At 39.4% G+C, this 23,282-nt stretch overlaps 1 protein-coding gene across 1 annotated transcript in view; it reads right to left on the bottom strand.

The window, feature by feature from the left end:
• Positions 1–1,613: 1,613 nt before the first annotated feature.
• The window catches only part of PPP1R36 (protein phosphatase 1 regulatory subunit 36), a 36,064-nt gene continuing 14,395 nt past the window's right edge, over positions 1,614–23,282 (bottom strand). The window contains 9 exon segments of the mRNA XM_029237151.1: positions 1,614–1,797; positions 2,387–2,578; positions 2,661–2,839; positions 3,161–3,203; positions 14,121–14,255; positions 19,037–19,135; positions 21,285–21,351; positions 21,451–21,548; positions 22,067–22,153. Of these exon segments, the coding sequence (XP_029092984.1) occupies positions 1,614–1,797; positions 2,387–2,578; positions 2,661–2,839; positions 3,161–3,203; positions 14,121–14,255; positions 19,037–19,135; positions 21,285–21,351; positions 21,451–21,548; positions 22,067–22,153 (1,084 nt within the window).

The following is a 23,282-nucleotide window of genomic DNA, read 5'->3' as shown; positions in this document are numbered from 1 at the left end:
CCTTTTCTTTTTCTTTTTTCCCCCCCTCAGGATTTTGATTTTTAAAAACTTTGCAGTTTTAACAGGAATAACAGGAATTGACCTGGAACATAAAGGATGAGAGTGAAGGCAGAGTGCCTGTTGAACAGAAGCTGTCCCACATGATCGACAGGCTGGAGCTGCTGTTCCTCTGCTCTTGATATTAAATCTGGAAAAAGGCATCCAGTTTTTTCCGTTAAATGAATTTTTAGCTAAATGCAGAAAGGAGGATTTTTGAAGTTTGGGGATAAACCTGTGGCCACAGAAAGGTAAATTCAGACCAGTTATTTTAGTTGGCGAAACTCCTATAGGACTTTTTAAATGATGATACTATATAATCAGCAGCCAATGAAAGGGTTTCATCAGCGGGCCCTAAGCTCCACTGCCTACCAAATAATATCCAGCTCACTCCCTGGTGGGGCATGTGGAGGCTCGGCTGACCTTTGCAGCCCGCTTTTCTTCTGCTCCCCCTCACACACCTTCCCCCTCGCACACCCATGGCTCTTGCCTTCCTCTGTCACAGGGCACACCTTTTCATCTCTGTGCCTTCGCACATGGTCTTCCTCTGCCTGGCGGTCCCCCTTTAGTGCCACCCAGTCCCTGCAACACCAGATTCAAATCTCAATGCTCCCAATTCCCCCAGAAGTGAGGGCTCTACTGATCTGTCTCAAAGGGCACTTGGATTTACCTCTTTAATGGCCTCTAACACATTCAATGGTTGTATCATTAGCAGGCATGTGTTTTACTGATCCTCTCTACTACTCAGACCAGAGGATATGGTCTCTGTCTTGATGACCTTTTTTCCTTACATTTTCCAGCACAAGGCTTTGAATGGAGCAGGGGCTTGAAACATATGTGTTGTTAAATGAATAAATGAAAACAATGAATGAAACATATATGCTAAAAGGCTTTTAAATGAGTCAGATGTACTTTACATCCCAATGCCAATAATAATATAGCCATAGAAAGAGTTGTGTTTTTTTTTGTTTTTTGTTTTTTTTTCGATACGCGGGCCTCTCACTGTTGTGGCCTCTCCCGTTGCGGAGCCCAGGCTCCAGACGCACAGTCTCAGTGGCCATGGCTCACGGGCCCAGCCTCCCCGTGGCATGTGGGATCCTCCCGGACCGGGGCACGAACCCGTGTCCCCTGCATCGGCAGGCAGACTCTCAACCACTGCGCCACCAAGGAAGCCCCAGAAAGAGATTTAATGTTAAAAATATTTAATTTGCCTTTTTATGAAATTTTGTTTTCAAATGTACCAATAACACTCTCTCATGAAACAAAAAGGAACTTATAAATGAATAAACAGAATGTTTCTTCACTAGTCCACTAGAACACTGACTAAATGTCCTAATACATTACTCTAAATGGTCATGTAAAAGCCAAGGAAGTAAATAAATAACAAAGCAAACTATTAAATATAGGAAAAGGAGCTTTTCAAAAGCTTTCTAGAATTCTTTAGTCTATTGTTGAACTTATAACAAAATAATTTGAACAAATTTTAAAGTTTAATAATAAACACTAGTCCTGTATAAAGTGATTAAGTCAAAGTAGTTTACTTCAAATACAGGAATTACAGAAATGGAATGTACAGATTATTTAGGGAATGTTGTTTGAGAGGACAGCGTTCTCATGACTAAGTCCAGCGTATCCTGAATCCTCATGTTATTTCTTTCTATCATGGAAGACTGTCTCCCAGACTTCATGCTTTCCTCTGTATCGAGGGGGATAAGGGTATGGGGGTTGAACTGACATCGCGGCTCCCCCAGGATGCCAACTCTGTGGAAAGAATTATTGGTATAGCTGAATATTTGCTGAGGCCAAAGACTAAGGTATTGGGTTGGCCAAAAAGTTTGTCTGGGTTTTTCTGTAACATCTTATGGAAAAACCCAAACAAAGTTTTTGGCCAACCCAGTATATGGCTGACTTGTGCATGTGTATAAAGCTAAGACTGATACACACACACACACACACACACACACACACACACACACATCTATTTCTTAACTATGGGTTCAAAAACTCGACCCATAGCAAGATTTTGTACTGGTCCTTCCCTTATTTTCCAAAGATGACTCTTCTAATATTGAAAACCTCAGTCTTATAAAGTCTGCTACTCACTTCACCAAATTAGAACTATTTGAAGTCTAGCATAACTTTGTAGTTTTTTCTAGTCTAGATGGGTATACCAAGAGCTGATCTGGAAAGAAAACATGTTGAGAGGAGCAGGGGATGGTAGGAAGATGATGCTTCCAGCTTTGTTCAGCTTTCTGGCAGAGGCACCATGTCTGAGCCCTTGCCCCTCCTGGATCCCACCTAGGAAGCAACACTCAGCCTTCTCTCCTTCCTCTCTCCTTGGGCCACTTACGTTGGCATGTGCACAGAGTCCAGATTTTCCTTGTGCTCTTGCATCCGGACTGGGAATTTCATGCCTACTTGACAGTACTTTTTCTCAGAGATATTCTGAGCTTTTTCTCTGAGAGAGGGCAGCAGAGTAGACATGACTGGAGAGCGCATGTTAATGGCTTTTTTCATCGCTGGGCGCTTTGCCATCATTCTCCTGGGGGTGGGGGTGACATTTAGGTCACATCATCTTGTTTTCTAGAAATGTCCTTGAGCTTAGGAGAGTCAAAAGGTCATACCTGAATTGTACAAAAGTCATGCGTTTCTTTTCCCCTCCTGACTCTTCATCCTCGCGCTTCCTTCGAGGAATGTTGAACATGTCGGAACGAAAGAGCCTCCCTATTTCTTCCTCAATCTCTGTGAAGTGTTGACGTCGGAAGACAATCCAGGCTACATACGTACAGAAAGTATAACAGGACTACGACAGAAACAGACGAGACTCGGAACCCACAGTTACGACATGAAAAGCTCCCACCTGTCTCTAGAACACTACTAAGTAGACACAAACCCAGGTGCCCTGCTCTCTCCACATGCCTGAAGGGCTGCGGAAAATTATACATGTACTCACCTTTGCAGAAGGAAAATCAGACCAAAGATTTAAGGAGTGGCACACAGCTTATTAGTATCCTTTGTAGAAAGGATATTCATGAAAAACAGGTGCCTGACAAATGTCTATCGCTTGTTGCTGTACTTCATGTTTCATATCAAAGAGCAGAGCCCCTAAACGTAAGTGACTCACCTCAAAGAATTTCCAGTCTTTTTGTGTATCTGATATTTTCCCCCTGAAATATAACAAATCACAACTATAGGTTGGAAAGGGAAGTTCAATATTTCAGTGATCTAGGCAACCCCTTATCTTCAAAAGGCCTTTTGCAGATCGTTACCTGTGGTCCCGTACCTATTTAGTCACATAAATGCTATCAAAAGGCATTGATAGGGCTTCCCTGGTGGCGCAGTGGTTGAGAGTCCGCCTGCCGATGCAGGGGACACGGGTTCGTGCCCCGGTCTGGGAAGATCCCACATGCCGCGGAGCGGCTGGGCCCATGAGCCATGGCCACTGAGCCTGCGCGTCCAGAGCCTGTGCTCCGCAACGGGAGAGGCCACAACAGTGAGAGGCCCGCGTACCGGGGGAAAAAAAAAAAAGGCATTGATAATGAGTGCCAATGTCTTTTTCTTCAACTTCTTAGGTTACCCAGATCAAAACCTCTAGTGTTTGGTCAAAAGTTAATCAACATATCCTGTGATAAACCATAATGGAGAAGAACATGAAAAAGAATGTATATATATGTATAACTGAATCAATTTGCTATACAGCAGAAATTAACACAACATTGTAAATCAACTATTAAAAAAACTAAAAAACCCCACTAAAGTGGGGTTCATAAAAAAGCTAATCAATATAAATTCAGGATAAACAAGCCAGCCCTCGCTGTATTCTTCCAAATGTTTCTAGTAATGTAAGTGTTAGGGACGTGAGGAGAGTGGAAAGGTGGTGAAGAGGTAACACAAGGTGTTAGTAGGTATGGAAGTAAAGAACTAGAGGCTAAGTCTAAAATAAAGGAAAAGAAAAAAAATCTTAAACAATGGTTATGGCTATTGGGTACAGAAAGAATCAGAAACAAAACAGACACAGGTCTATCTGTGCCATACAATCAACTGGCTGGGAAGAAGAGTGCGCTCTTCCTTCTGAATGAAGTATGTAGACCGAGCCTTGTCTCTTAAAGGTAGGCAAACACCCAAGAGTCCTTGCAACACAAATTCAGTGTTAAGGGTACTGGCACGGGCACACTTAATAAACTTGGCCTCCCTCTCCATTCAGAACACAGGCCATTCTAATTCTGATTGCCAGCCTTGGGAAAGCAGGCATGGCCAGGGGAGGACTTGAGAGTTGAATGACGGGGCTATGCACCTGCACTCACTTGATCCGTCTTGGGGGCCAAGGCCAGACCCAGGGCACACCAAGGTTGATCCTGGGTCTGCTTCTGCTTTTGCTTTGGGTTTCCTTGGAGTAACTGACTCCTAGGATTGGCCCTGGTATCAGGTTCTCCAGAACTGTCCCGACTCCCATGGTCTGCGGAAGTTGACCCAAACTCCTCAGGACCTCCAGCTTTTTCACAGAGACTTCATGGTCTGTATGGGCCCAAACTAGCCCTCCATTTGGAGGAACCACTGAAGAGGTGGTTCAGCTTTTACTGGGGTGGGTCCCTCCCCTCTGGCTGATGCTTCATTTCCTCACGTGCAAGTCTTCAACAAAGAATTAAGGCAACAGGAATTACAGTGAACATTTACTAAATATGGACTGTGTGCCAAATACTATGCTAAGCCCTTTACATTTATGATCACATTTAATTCTCATAAGATTGCATGGTTATTCCCACTTTACAGGTGGGGAGACTGATGTTGAGACTGAAGTCCAAAGACATATATTTAATTAGGGACAGAGTCTGAACTAAAAATCAGGCCTGTCAGGTCTCCACATTTGTCCTTGTAACTCAGAATGCTAGGAAAATAAGCTTTTTCTTTAAAATATTTTAGAGATGAAACCATTAAACAACAGAGCCCAGCAGAAACTTTTTAGGACAAGCCTCCTTCTGTGTCACCTAAAGCCTTTACCCAGCAAGAGTGCTTCTGTGGATTCCCGCCCTTCCACTGCCTCTGCCAGCTGAAACCAGAGACCATGCACACCTGTCAAGTGGAAACCAACCAGACTCTGGTTTTGGAATACTGAGTTGGCCTGTGTCCTTGAGAGAAGGTTTAGAGCAGTATTTATGCTGGCACAACCCAAACCAGCACCATCTCAGCAAGGTTTTGAAATGACAGAGTGATTGACCAGGAAACACACACTTTCTCTCCTTTTCTTTCATTTTTCTTTTTTCAAACATTAGAAGAGAAGGTACCATGAACCTTCTCTCCTTTCCCTCAAGTTGTCACAAAACTGGGACTTCTTTCTCTCTTAAAGTCCAGAGCAAACTGATACAGCTCACAGTTCAGAAATTAAGAACAGAATGTAGTGGGTTTCTTCTGACCATTATTTTTTTTTTTTTAATTTCTTTTGACCATTCTGATTTAGCTCTGCATGTAAAACTGAAATGAGTTCAGGAAATGGAGACAGAGTACATTTGGGAATGAGCACATTTAAATCTTCCAGTTCATCTCTTGCTGGTGAACACTGAGTCATTTTCCTTTTTTAAAAAATTATTTTTATATTTTAATTTTATACATATAAAATAACTATATATTCTATAATTTTAATAAGTACATAATAATTATAAATTGGTTACAAATTTAGAAATGTACTGAGTATAAATAACAAACTTAGGCCCTCCAAATCCTCTACAAATTGAAACAGGGTTGATAACAGCACAATCCAATAGAAATATAATGCAAGCCACAAATGTAACTTAAAACTTTCTAGGAGCCACAGTAAAAAGAAACAGGTGATATTAATTTTAATAATATATTGTACCCCAACCCCCCAAATATTATCATTTCAATATGTAATCAATATTTTAAATTATTAATATTTTATTCATTTTTAAACTTTTTGTATAGCATATATTTTACACTTACAGCACATTTCAACGTGGACCAGCCACTTCCAAGTGCTCAGTAGCCACACGTGGCAACTGGCTGCCGTGCTGGTCAACAAAGACGCTGTACATTTACCCGTGAAGGCGGAATCCAAAGGAAAGAGGGGAAAGCCAAGCTGTTGGTAAACCCAGAGATTCAGTGGCCTGTTATGTGCTTTCTTATTCCTTCTTGCTATATTAGACTCTTAACTCTAAACTAAAATGAGGAGAGCTTATATTTTTAGTCATTCCTGAAGGGGTGCAAAGCCTAGGGCCAGACCCATGGGGTTCTGGGCTGGAGAGAGAAAAAAACTGTGCTCCCACTTGCCCCCTGCTGCCTTAGGTGAGGTCAGGTTTAAATGATGGTCAAGGCCTGCTCTGTACAAGGGAAGAGAAATTTCAAAGGAATGTGTTTGGGGGAGGGAAAAGAGGCCTTGGTGCAAGTGACTGGAGGTGGCAGGGGGAGGGCTTAAAGATGATTTAAACACCTGAGCTTCAAAGAAATGCCTTTCTCCCCATCCTCGTCCCCACAGCTAGCCTCTTTGGTCACCGGTCAGGTGACAGCTGCACTGACCGCAGAGGAGGAGGGTATACCTCCTAGGTAGAGGTGGGGTTGGAGCCAGAATTGGCCATAACCAAAGATCAGATCTAATTCTATGGCTTGTGCCATGAGGAGGTTTTCTTATCTACCATGGAAAACACAGAGAGCTTTTACTGAACATGTTCATCAAAATTTTGCCAAAGCTTTTGTAATATCAGGATTTCACAGATGCATTTAGAATAGAAAGGCATGTCCTCCTACTTCTCAAGAAACATGAAAGCACTAAATTAACAGCCCCCAAATTGCTGGTTCTACTGAAATCGTTAATTTATCTCCAGGGATAAGGTGTTCTAGTCCAATATTAAGTATGCATACATTAGAGAGAAAAATCAGAAAACACACATGAAAATGCACTCATGCGAATATCAGCTTGTTCACATTGGGAAGAAGTTAAATAATGATATGTTAAAATCAGGTAATCACTCACAACCGGCCAAACACTGTCCTTATCTTCTCCTAGATAAAAACAGCCAAAAGAGCAATGTAAACTTCATTCAAGGACACAATCAACACCCACCGCCAGTTAACAACTTTTACTGGTAAGGACATGCTATAATCTGTTTTCCTCAATATCCTTTGTTCAGCAATTTGACCTGTATAAAATTTGTTATGTGAATGGTGGCTGGTGAGCTCCAAACTGATTCTTCTCCAAACTGCTATCCAACAAGCAGGAGGAAAGTAGGTGACATTGCCTACAATGGCAAAAAGACCAACAGCTCCTGGAAATGAGCTAGTACTAAACTGAGGCAATCACTTGCAAACATGAGTTCCTTTAAAAGTTTGTATAAAAAATATATTGTAATAAAAAGGTACTGTTAAAAGTACAACTTAAGTGGAGGTTCTATATCTAGGAAACTAAAAGATATGATAAAATCTCTAATTATGGGGCTTCCCTGGTGGCACAGTGGTTGAGAATCCGCCTACCAATGCAGGGGACACGGGTTCGAGCCCTGGTCTGGGAAGATCCCACATGCCGTGAAGCAACTAAGCCCGTGCACCACAACTACTGAGCCTGAGCTCTAGAGTCCATGAGCCACAACTACTGAGCCTGCATGCTGCAACTACTGAAGCCCGCGTGCCTAGATCCCGTGCTCCGCAACGAGAAGCCATAGCAGTGAGAAGCCCTGTGCACCACAACGAAGAGTAGCCCCCGCTCACCACAACTAGAGAAAGCCCGCGCTCAGCAACGAAGACCCAACACGACCAAAAATAAATAAATTTATTTTTAAAAAATCTCTAATTATGATACATTTACAGTTTGTTTATCATCCCCAAATTAGTTTGCAATGCCTACGTTCTTTTAAAAATTGAACAATATGGGCAATAAATTTTTAAAGTTTTTTTAGAGTAGGTGTTTTTTTAACCTTGTTATGGACTGAATGGTTGTGTCTCCCCCTACCACCCTAATGCATATGTTGAAGCCCTTAAACCCCCCAATGTGGTGGTGCTTAGAGGCAGGGCCTTTGGGAGATAATTGGGTTTAGATGAGGTCATGAAGGTGGGGCCCCATAATGGGATTTTTGTCCTTTTAAGAAGAGGAAGCGAGACTAGGGTTCTCTCTCTCCACCATGGGGGACACAGTAAGAAGGCAGCTATCTGCAAGCCAGGAAGAGGACCCTCACCAGAACCTGACAATGCTGGCATCCTGGCCTCAGACTTCCAATTTCTATCATTTAAGCCATCCAATCTGTGACAATTTGTTATGGTAGCCTGAGCTGACTGATACAAAACTTAAATTCTAGTTTTCTTAATTAGAAGTGACGCTTTAAAGAGAGAAGAAATTAATGTTGAGAAAAGGTGATTTTTACAAGTGATTAAATAGGAAAATTTATAAAGCTATTATTTTACTATAATACCTTTCTTAAAAGTTCTGTCAAGAAGAGAAAACACCACTTCTTCCTAAATAAGGGAGTCTGTGGCAAGCTGAATCTCTACCAACAGCTCTAGGGACCCGGAAAGGCCTTCTGTATTTGGGCCACAGGAATGTTTTTTGATGCTTAACTCTCAATCCCCAATTTTAAATCTCTCTCTATTCCTTCTACTACTACACCTCACAAGAAAGTTCTGACCAGGCCAAAGGGAAGCCTTCAAGCCAGTCACCCACCCGAGGAGTCCCATGTCTGGCAGGAATGAGCCTGCTTTAGTGTCCCCGCTGCCCTCAGACATTGGCTGGAGACAGTCCATGGGAAGAGTGGCCTCAGCACAAACCTGGTAGTGGATTCAGAGTGCGGCAGCAGGGGCCGCTGGTCAATTACACCCTGCACTGTAGCAGATCTGAGTGGCACGTTTTCATGGCTGCTGCACTGGAAGACAGCACTAAACCTGTCAACTCCATAAAAGAACTGAACATAGCAGTGAAAACTCTCAAGAGCAGAAATGATGTAGTAGAATAAAGAATGAATGTTGCTGGAGATGTATTAAGAGGGCATTCCCAAATCATGGTAAACCACACAAAGTGAATCACAGAGATGGTAGACATGGGAAGCAGTCTGAGTATAGTTACCACTGTGGACAAGACAGGTGCAAGAGAAGAGAAATGGCCAACAATGCCAAAATATAACCAAAAAACAAAGACAATGAGCCTGAACTGAAAATACATTGATATAAACATTAATAAACATCAAGTCCCTATTTGAGAGAAATCTCACATGCATTTTTGTTTTTAAACTTTATAGACCAATGTATGTCCTTATAAATAGCCAAGAAGAGTGGAGAGAACATATGCTTGCCCCTTAGACCCTGGAGAAGCCTGGAGAGAACCTATTCCAACTAAACAATGAAGTTATTAAACCAATACAGTCTCTGTTCCACCTGATGTTTCTCTTTGTAGGTGGAAGGAAAAGGTTTCAAGACTCAGAAAAACTGAAAAAAGAAAAAATTTAACCACATGGAATTGTTATAAAGTTCACTACATGAAAGGGTAGAAATCCACACTCTCATGAAAGACATTAAAATGCGGATAGAGTAAAATGTCTAGTAAAGGTTAATGGTAATGATAAAAAATAAAGTAAAATAAATTGGAAAAACCAGGTGAGAACAGCAAAGTATAATATAGAATTTCATTAAGTGTTTTAGATTCTCAAACTATAACAAAGCAGTGAGGACAAATCATACAACCTTAAGAGAAAACAGGAAAACAGTAAATATTATAGTCTAGGTCTCAAAAGATCCAACAACTTGTTTGATAATGCAAGGCACTTTTTTTTTTTTTTTTTTTTTTGGCTGTGTTGGGTCTTTGTTGCTGCGCATGGGCTTTCTCTAGTTTCAGCGAGTGGGGGCTACTCTTTGTTGCAGTGCCCGGGCTTCTCATTGCAGTGGCTTCTCTTGTTGCAGAGCACGGGCTCTAGGCGCACGGGCTTCAGTAGTTGTGGCACGTGGGCTCAGTAGTTCTGGCTCGTGGGCTCTAGAGTGCAGGCTCAATAGTTGTGCTGCACGGGCTTAGCCGCTGCGTGGCATGTGGGATCTTCCTGGACCAGGGATCGAACCCGTATCCCCTGTATTGGCAGGTGGATTCTTAACCACTGTGCCACCAGGGAAGTCCTCCATAATGCAAGGCACTTTTTAAATCGCCCATAGTCCCTTTACTCTAACAAATTATCTGTTTTTCCATTTATTTTCTTGTCCATAGTAACATCTATTCTTGAACAGGACTTTCAAAATTTAAACATATACATCATATTTAAATATGCATTCTCTTTGACCCAGGAATTCTACTGTAAAAAATGTATCTTTAGGACAAACTAGACAAGTACATCAAATATAGGTATAAGAAAGCTCATTGCAGTGTTATTCCTAATATTTAGAAAGGAAATATTCCAACTGTTCATCAATAAGTTAAATATATTTGGAATACCAGGAAGCCATTGAAGGTGATGTTGTAGAGTTATATTTACTACCAAATCCCACAGATTAATAGCAATAACAGTAATAACAACAAAAAAGGAATAATAATAGCTAACTTTACTGAACACATAGTATGTGCCAAGGATGGGTCTAAGTGTTTTGTATGTATTACATCACTTAATTTTCACAACTGGTCTATTAGGTAAGTATGTTACTGGGTACGTTTTACAGGTGTAATGTTATAGAATAATAAATCCTATTTATTTACGTAAAATTGTGTGTCTGGGTGTGCATATAGAGGTGTTTGAAAGGGTAATAAATGAAATGTTGACAACAGATTTACCCTTTCCTTCTTATGTACTGATTAATTATTGTACACGACTATGCATTAATTTTATAAAAAGAAAGAACAAAACTATTGTTGAACATATAGGGAAACAAGGAGTTATTTTCTCGACATGATAAATAATTCATCACTTAAACTAAGGGTCAAACAATAAGTAAATAGCATGTGCTAGCTTATTCTCTTTTAAAACAGAAAAAAAATAAGGCTGACTTCAGTCACTTCTTTAATGGTATTAGATACAGGAAATGCTACTACTATAGCTAATTAAAAATTTTAAATATGACTCTAGGAAAAAATGAAATTAAAAACTACCTTTTACAGATGATATGATTATATACCTAGAAAATCCTAGGAGATAAATTAAAATTGTACATAGGCAGGAAATGTGTTTAACATATGTGTCATAGGTTATGACATAAACTGATAAAACCAAATGCATTCTTACATATTTTTGTCATCAAAAATATATTACCAAACATGCATCAACAGGGAAATAATCAGTTAATGATAATAAGCCCGTAATGTCCATGGTTTAAGAACTATTCCATTTTTAAAAAAGAATATGGTAGATCTATGTGTACTAATCTTCAAAAATATCCAAGATTTACAAGTGAAAAAAGCACATTTCAGAATGACAACATAGCATTATCCGATGTATTTAACAACAATGTAAGTGCATACGTATAATTGGATAGAAAACCAAGAGGACATACATTGAGCCAGAAGTAACAGTACTTACTTCTGGGGAGAGATTGATATTGAAGGATGGTGGAGGAAGTAGGAGACTTTAACTTTTAACTCTACAATACTAACTAACTATAAACTATATACATAACTATTTAAATTTTTTACCCTTAGGATATGTTCATGAAGTACTTATACAATTAAAAACAAATAAATAAACCAAAACTTCACATTGGTATTTAAAACATTGATTACGTGAATACATAAGTGCTAATCTAATTTAGGACCACAGAAATTTCTTTAACAATTACTATGTAAAACTTTAATGGACAAAATAAAGAACAATATGAATAAATGGAGAATACAACTTACAGCTCTTTGAGAGGATTCAAGATAGCAAAGATGACACTATTTCCTAAGCTAAAGTATAGGTCTTAATACAATAAACAATAAAAGGTTCTTGGTAGATATTGCTTAGAACTTGTTTAATAGTGAAATTGATCTCAAATAGGCAAGATCACCAAATACAAGGTTTCTGGAGGTAATAGGAGTGAGTACTTGTTTTCAGCTAAATCACCTCCTTTCCAGCCCAGCTCACTGCCTGCACTCCCTGAGGTCCACTGCTCTTCGCCTTTCCTGCTTTGGGTGCCCAATCTCTGTCTATACCTCTATTGCACCAGTCACTAGTCTCCTTACCTGATGACTCCTCCAATAGACTGTATGCTCCTTGAAAGGAGAGACCATTTTCCTTGTACCCTGGCACTTAGCACCACAATTACCACAGAGCAATAATGTTTGTTGAATAAAGCAAAGCAAAATACAAGCTGTATAGTTCTGATGTTTAAAAGAGAAAAACTAATCAAAAAAATTCAATAGGAATTCCCTAAAATGGGTTAAAATATTAGAAAAATTCAACATCTAATAAACAAGAAATGTTACAGTGGAAAAAATCACTAATAAATATTACAGGAAAGTTGGCTATTAGTAAAGAAAAAATATCTTAGATTCATAGCTCATCTGATCAGATATAGCAAATTTCAAATGGATCAAAGCTTTTTTTTTTTAATCCTATTTTTAAAAACTAAGAAAGAAAGGCGAGGAGTTTAGCCTGGAAATGAACAGAATGAACCCAGCAATGCAAGAACTTGTATGACTATTGAATAGCATCAGAAACAAGGTGGAAATGTTCAAATAAATAAAAACTTAAAACATTTTCATAATGTGTAAAAACGTAAATATCAAAATGAAAGCAACAAACTAGAAAAAACAAGTAACCAATCCTTGCTATATGAAATATAAATTATACAAATTCCCAGTTTCCACTTGATAGATGGTTAAAACTAGAGGAGGAACAGGCAATAAATTATTTTACGCAAAAAAAGAACACAAACTCTATAGTCATGAAAAATATTCAGTCAAATAAAATATCCTTAAGATTTTTATATACCTTTAAGCTATCAAAAATATTAAACTAATAAAAACAAGTATGCTTATTGCTTATGGTGATAAAGAATGTTTTAACCTTTTTAAAGGACAATCTGGCAATATGTAACAAGAGCTATAAAATTGTTCATGCCTTCCAGATAAGTACATTCTGGGTAATAAGCCGTAAGTAAACAGCCCAAATGAACAAAGTTATTTATATAAAGATATTCAATGCAAAAACATTAGAAAGCAGAAAAACTGAAACCACACAGATGTACACAAGAGGAATTGTTAAGCAAACTGGTATATTATACAACAGAATGACTACAGTTGTTATTCAAAGTGGTAGGTGAGATTATATAAGCAGAATAATAGAAGGTACACAGAAAAAATGTGGAACACAAAAAAGTATGTACAATACAAATATTTGTATTTTGAAAATGTGGGGGAATGTGGAGAGAGAGAAATCATGTATTGGGTTCTTTTCCAATAAAGTTTTTAAAAAATGTAAAAGGTCTGGCCATGACCATGGCATGGATCTTGAGCCTGTTGTGAAACTACTACTTAAGAGAAGGAGATTTTGGGTTAAGGATTGGAGTTTTCTCTCCTGTGACCCCGAATTTTCCTGTGATAAGACACTTTAAAATTTTAATTACAGTAGTGTATGAACTGTTATCCTAAGGTAAAAATTGCCTTCCCACAAACAGGGTCATCTTACAACTCCCACCTTACGCACTTATACCCACAACTGTTGCTGCAAAACAAGCAGCAGGAGGGGAGGGGACACACCCAATACCCGCTTCAACACTGGCCCATCACTCAGCCTACTGCCCAAGGCAGCCAAGTGGCCCTTGTCAGACAGCAAGAAGCCTTCCTGGCAGAAAGCAAGATTTCATTGAACTGATATAACCTGAGAGAAATTTAAACCCAAATAGTAGAAGGTTGTTAAAACATCTGCCACACCTGAAACTAACACGATATTGTAAACCAACTTTAATTTGAAAAAAGAAAAAAAAATATCAGCCAAGATTCTGGGATTCTTCCTATATTCATTTGGCTCTCTCAAACAAGACGTCACATGTGTTTGGGACAGAGTCTCAGTTGAGCCCAGTGATTCTGTACAACAAAAGAGGAACCTTTCTCAGGGGCACCAAAAGTCAAAGCTGAGGGTTGTAAGGATGTGGATCTACACACAAGTGAAGATCTAACAAAATCCTAAGTGGGGACGTACTTTCCGCAGCACATGTGATGCTTATCAGGCATTCCCAAGCCCAGGACGAGGACACAGTACTTCTGTGCCAAGTATTTCTGTGCTGCTTCTAACTTACTGATAACCAATTCCATCTCTTTTTTCTCTACAAGGCCCCTGAAAAGAAAAACAATAATCTGGATTAATGTTGGCAAATGTCTATATTAATTAGTAAAAAGTCAGAAGTATAAACTATTTTGAAAGAAACCTGAGTCAACACACCTCACTTATCATTTCATTTATTTTATTTGAGCTGTGGCAGAGAAAGTTCCTCAAAGCCCTTTGATATTTATCATTGTAGTCAGCATCTCAAGTTTATGCTGAATATTCACTTTTTTAATAGATTCTTTATAAATTGTATATGTATTCTCAATTTTATACACAGGAAGTCCTAATTTATATAGAACAGCTCAACTAACAAATTCCCTATACTAGTTTCTGTGGCAGTTAGCAGCCAATTTTCCTGCTGTTTTGCTAAAACAGCCATGGAGACTCTTTCCCACCTTAGCTTCCCCTGGGTTTCTGATGTTATTACTAAGTTCGGGGGCTCAATGTTTGAACTACTCAATGTTTGCCCACCCTCAGTTCTGTGTTTGCTAAGGAGGCATCTGTGGAATACCACTCTGGGAACTTTGGCATCAATTACAATCACCTTGCTTCCCTGTGAAAACACAGCCCCAGTTCCGATTGAATTGCAAATGTACTTTCTAAAAGGCAACCTGTTTTTAAGTTACAGCATGTCTGAAGCCTAATTTTAGACATTTTTGCCGTACAGTACAGTAGGAGACATTGCCGACAATACATTCCAATGATTGCTATTGAAAAATGAAGTGTCACTAACTTTGTCCCTGCCTTTTTATTTTCAGAAAGATAAAAGCCAAACGAAATGCACCCTAAACAAGAAAGACAACCTGCCCCTTCTGATGTTAACCACTAGACTGACCGCATGAGGATAAGCTGTGGGGAAAGGTGGTGGGTTTAAGGATAATACGGATGTTTCAAAGCACAAAACATTATCACTGTGGTGAGAAGGCCTGTGAGTAATTGGAATAAAATGAGTTTCTGGAATAGATAAGGTGGGTTCCAACTTTAAATGCCCAAATATCATATAAACCCAACATACAAACCCACGAGCACCCCGGTGACCATCACTGTGCCTGCCTCCCTGTTGCCTTCCCTCATCCTCACCCCTGCTTTGCCAGGCCTGCCTATAGTTAATCTCTTCTTTTGCTGTTGAAAACAAAGCAAACCAAACAACAACGAAGAAATGCTTTGAAACGTTTCCACCAATGGTTCTCAAGTTTTAATATATGTAAGAATTGCCTGGGGTATTTGCTAAAAAGTGCAAATTCCCAAGGGCAACCCCTCTTCCAGATTTTGGTTCAGGAGGTCTGGGTAGAGCCTGGCATTTAAAATAAACCCAGGGGGCTTCCCTGGTGGCGCAGTGGTTGAGAGTCCGCCTGCCGATGCAGGGGACACAGGTTCGTGCCCCGGTCCGGGAAGATCCCATGTGCCACGGAGCGGCTGGGCCTGTGAGCCATGGCCGCTGAGCCTGCGCGTCCGGAGCCTGCGCGTCCGGAGCCTGTGCTCCGCAACGGGAGAGGCCACAACAGTGAGAGGCCCACGTACCGCAAAGAAGAAAAAATAAATTAAAAAATAAACCCAGGTATAACCCTTTGGAAAAATTTTTAGTAATAGTTTCAAGTGCCATACAATTGGTCATAAACTTTGATCCAACAATCTCTCCTGGAAATTTATTCTTTGTAAAAGATCATCCAAAGTTAGGGGAGAAATCTAATGCATGAAGATATTCAATGCAATTATTATTTATCTATTTGACTATCAGAAAAACTGGAGACTCCCAAAATATATAAAATAGAGGGATAATAGGAGTAGTAATACAGGCTGTAGTAATAGAGCCAAGTACTATTTAAGGATTTGACATTAACCTAACATATGAGTCCCCCCGTGGGATTGAAGCCAGGCACCAAAGTCTGTACCCTTAGCCACTATACTACATTGCTTCTTAATAGGTAGGTCAATAAGTTATTAACATACAGTAGCTTGATGGACAGTTATGCCACCATTAAAAATTATGATTACAACGATTGTAATAACTTGAAAATACTTATGATGTTTAAAACTGCATACATAATTGTACCTTTGTTCAGAAGCTGTAAGTCCTAATTACAAATGGATAAACTCAGGGACAGAGAGTCGAGTTCATTGGTAAGGGATGTGGGGACACCACACAGTGGTTTAGGCAGAGACTTTGGAGTTAGAGACCTGGATTCTAGCCTCAGCTCCATCACTAACTTGGCATGTACAACAGCCATTTAACCTCTCTGAGCCTTAGTTTCATCATCTGTTAAATGGGGATAAGGGTTTTTCTTCTGGAATTAGGGCATTTAGTCATCTAAGACCATCAAAGTGTATCTTTAATATCCTTCTGTAACTCTTCCTGCTCTCCTCTCACAGGTTATAGGCTTTCCTTCCAAGGGCCAACCACTAGGCTAAGATAATATGCATTAACTCATCTAATCTGGACAATAACTGTAAAGTGAATGCTACTATTATCCCTATGTTATACCTCACTATTTTGACGGAAATTAATTTATTTCTTAAAGTTATTTATATCCAGATATCTCAATGTAATTTATATTTGTTTCTATTATAATAAATAAACCAACTGACTACTGGAAGCTTGAAAATGAAAAGTTGTTATGCTTTTTTTAGAATCACACCACAGAACCACTAATTTTAAGGCTTGGATTTTTCTTTGTCATTCTGTAACTGATTCCTTCCATGAAAGTCTACCATATATCACTGGGTTCTAATAATTTTTAGTATATTTTATTTTATTATTTTTTAATAAATTTTTAAATTTATTTATGGCTGCGTTGTGTCTTCGTTGCTGTGTGCGGGCTTTCTCTAGTTGTGGCGAGCAGGGGCTACTCTTCGTTGCGGTGCACAGGCTTCTCATTGCAGTGGCTTCTTTTGTTGCGGAGCATGGGCTCTAGGTGCGTGGGCTTCAGTAGTTGTGGCATGCGGGCTTAGCTGCCCCGCAGCATGTGGGATCTTCCCAGACCAGGGCTCAAACTCGTGTCCCCTGCATTGGCAGGCAGATTCTTAACCACTGCGCCACCAGGGAAGCCCTTTAGTATATTTTTAAAATAACTAAGAAACCTTTCTTCTGTTATCTATTTCTATAAATTAAGAAATGAAACAATGTCTTTGCTTTTTTTAAAAATTTTTATTGGAGTATAGTTGCCTTACAATATTGTGTTAGTTTCTACTGTTCAGCAAAGTTAATCAGCCATACATATACTCATATCCCCTCTTTTTTGGATTTCCTTCCCATTTATGTCACCACAGAGCACTGAGTAGAGTTCCCTGAGCTATACAGTAGGTTCTCATTAGTTATCTATTTTATACATAGTATCAAGAGTGTATGTATGTCAATCCCAATCTCCCAATTCATCCCACCCCCCCACAACGTCTCTGCTTGATTAGCAACAATCCACAGAATTAGAAAAAAACATACAAAATATAAGCTAATATGCTATCAAAATCTAATAAATTTCTTCTTTGGAAATAGTTAAGACTCCTCAAACCTTCTGAGCCCACAGCTGGCTTGAGCCCATTTGCTTGCTACCACAGAAACACTTCATGTTCTCTGGCTGCTCTGCTAGATGTTGCATATTATAATGGCTTTACTGTAGTAGTAGTGTTTGAATTATTTATTTGGTTCTTTACAAAACTGCTATCCCAAGACATTTATCTATCCACAAAATTTTTCAAACTGCCTGTTTATATGCAAGGATCTTGCATTTTGAAAACATTCTACAACAACAAATTGATGACTCTATCCAGCATTCCTAACAGCAAAATCACTGGGTCGGTTCCACATATAGTGGGGAGGGCAGCCTGGGCACTGGGAAAGTTCCATAGCTTGCAAAGGTCACCAAGCCTGAGAGGCATTGTTCTGCTCTGGATTCTGAGTTCCCAGACTTTTGCCCTGTATAGCTCTGAGCCACCTCCACCTAAAGTGATTAAATTCTTCACATGTAGCCTAAGAAGTCGTTTTCTTTTATGATATATAATATCATTTTGGTCATATCTGTTAATTTTTTAAATTCTTAGTTTTTTTCATTAGATGCTTACAAACCCTTTAGCAAGAACTTTGTAAGCAAGACAAACACAGAAACAATATCTCTATCTGCACTGTCCAATATGGTAGCTGTGAGCCACATGTAGCTACTGAGCACTGACTGTGGCTAGTCTGAATTGAGGTATATTGTATTTGTAAAATAGACACCATTTCAAACACTTACTACAAAAAAGTAAAGTATTTCATCAATAACTTCCTAGTATTGACTACAGGTTGCAATGATAATATTTTTGAGTCATTGGGTTAAATAAAATATCTTGTTAAAATTAATTTCACCTGTATCTTTTTACATTTAAAAAATATGGCATCAGAAAAGTTTAAATTACATATATGGCTCTCACATATTGGGCATACTCTTCTATTGGGCAGTGCTGGTCTACATTATTTGCAATATTTAGTTAACAGAATACCCATCTGAATTATTCAGTGAGACTTAAAACTGATGAACCCCTTCCTGTAAAATGTTTTAGCATACTCCAAGATTTTTAAATTTCCATCATCTCTTTACCCTAGACAAAAGTTAGTTTTAATACTGGCAGTGATAAAGCATTAAAGTGCACTACAGGGAATTCCCTGGCAGTCCAGTGGTTAGGACTCGGTGCTTTCACTGCCAGGGCCCCGGGTTCGATCCCAGGTCGGGGAACTAACATCCCGGAAGCTGCGTGGCATGGCCAAAAATAAATAAATCAATCAATAAAAATAAAGTACACTACAAAATTCTACTTACACCACACAGCTTTTGGGTTTCTTTTCCTGTGAGATTTTTTCCAAGTAATAATATAAATAGTACAACAATGCCATGAGGAAATTGTCAAGATTCTTATTCCTATGGGGAAATTAAAAGAAAATAATGAAAACATATTTCAAACATAAAGCTTGTCATAAAAAAATATATGGGCACACAAGAATAAGTAGAAACACATGTTACCATACCCATCACACAACTAATTTACCATTTAAAATTCTATCTACTATAACTGTTGAAGATATAAGAAACCTGATTTTCGTAAACAAAATTTTTTGAGAGGTCACAACTGAATTATAGTTTTGCTTACCAATTAGTTTTCATTTTTAAAGTGTTTTTATAATACAGGTAATTTTTTGTTGTTGTTTAAAAAATGTACACAAATGTGGGCTTCCCTGGTGGCGCAGTGGTTGAGAGTCCGCCTGCCGATGCAGGGGACATGGGTTCGTGCCCCGGTCCGGGAAGTTCCCACATGCCGCGGAGCGGCTGGGCCCGTGAGCCATGGCCGCTGAGCCTGCGCGTCCGGAGCCTGTACTCCGCAACGGGAGAGGCCACAACAGTGAGAGGCCCACGTACCGCAAAAAAAAAAAAAAAAAAAAGTACACAAATGTAACAAGTAAAAAGACTCTCCCCTCACTCCTTTGTCACCATCCTACTCCTTAGTGGTAGCCACTGTTAAGAGTTTGGCATGAATCCGTCCTAAACCTTCTAGAGCATAGGCAATCACATATAAGGTCCTCCCCCACCAGCACACATACATATGCATGAATATATGTCTTACTTTTTTTTTTTGGTAACAAATGGGATAATGCAGTATATACAAGTCTTTGCAACTTGCTTCTGTCACTTACCTGTGTAACATGGACCTCTTTCCATGATACCATGTATAGATTTTCCTCACTTTTTTAAACAGGTGGATAAAGTATGCTATAGCTCATAATTTATTTAACTAATCCTCTACTGATGGATATTTGGGTTTTTAAAAAATATTATAGACAATGCTGCAGTAATTATTCTTATAGCCACATCTCTGAGTAACTTCCTAGAAGTGAAATTGCTAGGACATAGAATATCTGCACATTAAAGTTTCATAAGTTTTGCTCTCCAAAAAGACTGCATCGATTTACAATCCTATCTCATTTGTTTTAAAACTAGAAGGCTTTGCTTTCTTTCTAAATATTCTTACAAGATTTTTGCTGCTTCCTTTCTAGCCCCAAATGGAAATTCTTACTCTGGCATGCATTCCTTAACCATACCTTGAGAGCAAGATGAAGATGACCATTGCAGACTTTTTTTTCACAGTATTGATAACTACCTGTCCTAGGTTGGGTTCTCCCAGAAACACACCATGAGACAGATTTGCGAGTAAGTAGTTTACAAGGAAGTGATCACAACAAACATCAGTAGGGGAGTGGGGAGGTGAGATGGAAAGGGGGTGTTAACAAGTTCATTATCACTGTGGACCAATGTAGTTCAGTACCATGAGGGACTCTAGGAGACAGCGTAGAAAACTTAGAGTTATCCTGACAGATGGAAGCTGGGATATTTATCTACCAACTCTCCCTCCAGCATATCACTGATTGGAGGCTGCTTCTCGGGCACTGACTTCCTAGTGCCCCAAGCTTGTCCTGTAGCCCTGCAGGCAGGCTGAGTGTGCTCCTGCCATAGAATAAAGCTTCAGGCAGAGAATCTCAGGTGTTTGCCATATGCAGCCTTTACTGAATGCTGAGGGAATCTGTGAGCGCTGCCCACAGCATAGGATACCCAACTCTCACTGAGCACTTACAAGTGCAGCTGCCAGGAGAAGCACCTTCCACGTACCGCCACGTGGAGACACCATTACTTCCAATTTTGTATCCAAGGAAACTGAGGCTCAGGAAGATCAAAAAGCTCACCCAGAGTCACACACTTAGTACTTGTTGGGGCTGCCAAACCTAACTAGTGGAGAAAACTGATCTTCAGTAAATGAGTATACCCTTTAACCAACATATACATAGCGCAGTCTCAATGGGACTCTGACGACGTGCTCACCATACTCCTTGCCCTGGACTTCATTTGGGGCTCCTGTAACTTCTGGCTTCCTCTCTTTGGTCTCAGTCTTGGAAACTGAATCCTGAGAGAATGGCTTGCATAGAGCCAGCCCTTTCTCCAAAGATCAGATTTGTCTTCATTTATCAGATGGGATGATTTCAAAATAAAAGATCTAAAATGTCTCACAAGCATTACATACCTCAGAAATGTTGTAAAAGAACAGATATGCTGCATCTCAGTATCTTGTAGCAAAAGCAAAGCAACAACTGAAAGGAGAGAAGATGGACAATTGAAAGAGGGACAAAGAGCTGCCTTAGAGGTTGACACCAGGTAATACATGTAAGGATGATGAAGCAGTTACTCACGTTTAGCATCGTGGAGTGTAACGTTGCCCTGCTGACTTCGTTTCTCTAAGCCTTTGGGTGACTTGTCGTCTCTTAAAGCAAACCTTTTATCTGTCAACCTGTTTTGGGGATATAACAGTCTATAGTAGTGCTTTGAAAGGTTTTAGTTGTATTTTATCTACCCTGAGGCACATGAGGTGTTTACTATAAAGTAAGGAGACCCTGAGTGTCATGTGTGGGTTTCATTTAATGTAGGATCATTTTGGAATACATTTTATTAAACATTGTATTTATTATGCTAGGGGTAGGAGGAATGCACACTGCCTTACATAAAAGGTAAATACCAATTTGATCCAAAATAGATCATTTAAATCATCTATTTTTGGCATAGCTATCATTTTCATTTTTTTTAAAGAAGCTGAAAATTTGCTAATAGCCAAATTATCACAGGGATACATTATTGGGATGATTGTAACTCCCACCATAATTGTGAAATAGTGCATGTTCCTTCCTTGATGGCTATTTGCATTTCAACCTAGGATGATGGGAATGATATTTTCTTAGCGTCTGCAGAGGCTTAAGCCATTCTGCTGAGAGGTGCTATCAGCAACACTGCCATGGTGCTAAGTTAAGCTACCTGTCTAAAGCTGGACCATCAATTTCAGCAAAGTGAACTGCTTTGCCTTTCTTTCCTCTTTCTCTGAGTTCTACTGCAGGTGTAAAACTGTAATAGAAATGAGAAAATTAGGAACTTAACCTTTTCCCCGGGGGAAACTAATCAGAGCATGACCATAGCTCATGGAACCTGAGGACCAGCACATATTGTGAGTGTCCTGGAGAGAATCTGAGGCACAGCTGTACTTAATTCATGTATTTACATGTAGTACAATCATCTAAAAAAGATGAAAAGATCAGACTTTATATTCAGCCTTTACGTATCACTATCCCCCTGAATACCACCATACACAAAACATTTCCATCTGAAAATGCTGCAGTAACTTCAGAAGAAACAGAAAGCTCGTGATCAGTTTGGAAGGATTTTTTGATTTACTGAGTACTTGTTATGTGCTTCTAAGCATGACCTCATTCAATCTTCACAGCAACTCTATTAGGAAAATATTACTATTATTACAATTTTTACATATGAGAAAGATTGAACCTTAGAAAGATATTAAGTAACTGGACCAAGATCACTTAACAAGTGCCAAAGCCAGGACCGGGCACAGGTTCTCTAGCCACAGAGCCATGTGTTTACCCACCAGGCAGTCCTGCCCCCCAAGCAGCCACCTCGTTATCACTGCTGTGGACTCTTCTAGAAGCTTGAGGATCTCGAAGAAGGTTTCAGGACCCTTTACTTAACTCAGGGTTGCTTTGACTCTATAGTTTTTGTGCAAGCATTACCAAGCAGTAATGGGCCTAACTAACAATGGACCACAATTAAGCAACAAATAAATGTGTACTGAGGCCATACTCTGTGTCAGGCATTGCTATAACATTGAAAATAAGTGGTGCGTGATTACAGTCAATGCACAGACTCTCAGGATTATCAGCAAATGCTTAATAGGAAAACAGAGAAAAGCGTTTTGAAGACTAGAAGGATGTGGTTCCTGCCTCATAGAGAGTTCATTTTCTAGAATTGTGGTGTCTACCAAATACATTGGTTTGGTGACCATTGTGGATTATGACGTTTATTTTTCTGCCTGAAACAATGCCATGTTGATAACACCACCCAGAAGCTTAATCTCTGCTCACAGTTACATGTCTCTCTGTTAAGTTTAAGCATAGATATAGTAAGTAGACGCACTTTTCCCCAGATTTTAGTCATTCCCTAATCATGCATATATACTCTTTAT

Source organism: Monodon monoceros, unplaced genomic scaffold (assembly GCF_005190385.1).
Source record: "Monodon monoceros isolate NGI ecotype Baffin Bay Population unplaced genomic scaffold, NGI_Narwhal_1 Super_Scaffold_21, whole genome shotgun sequence".
NCBI classification, from domain to species: domain Eukaryota; kingdom Metazoa; phylum Chordata; class Mammalia; order Artiodactyla; family Monodontidae; genus Monodon; species Monodon monoceros.
This window is presented reverse-complemented; position numbering and strand designations above follow the sequence as displayed.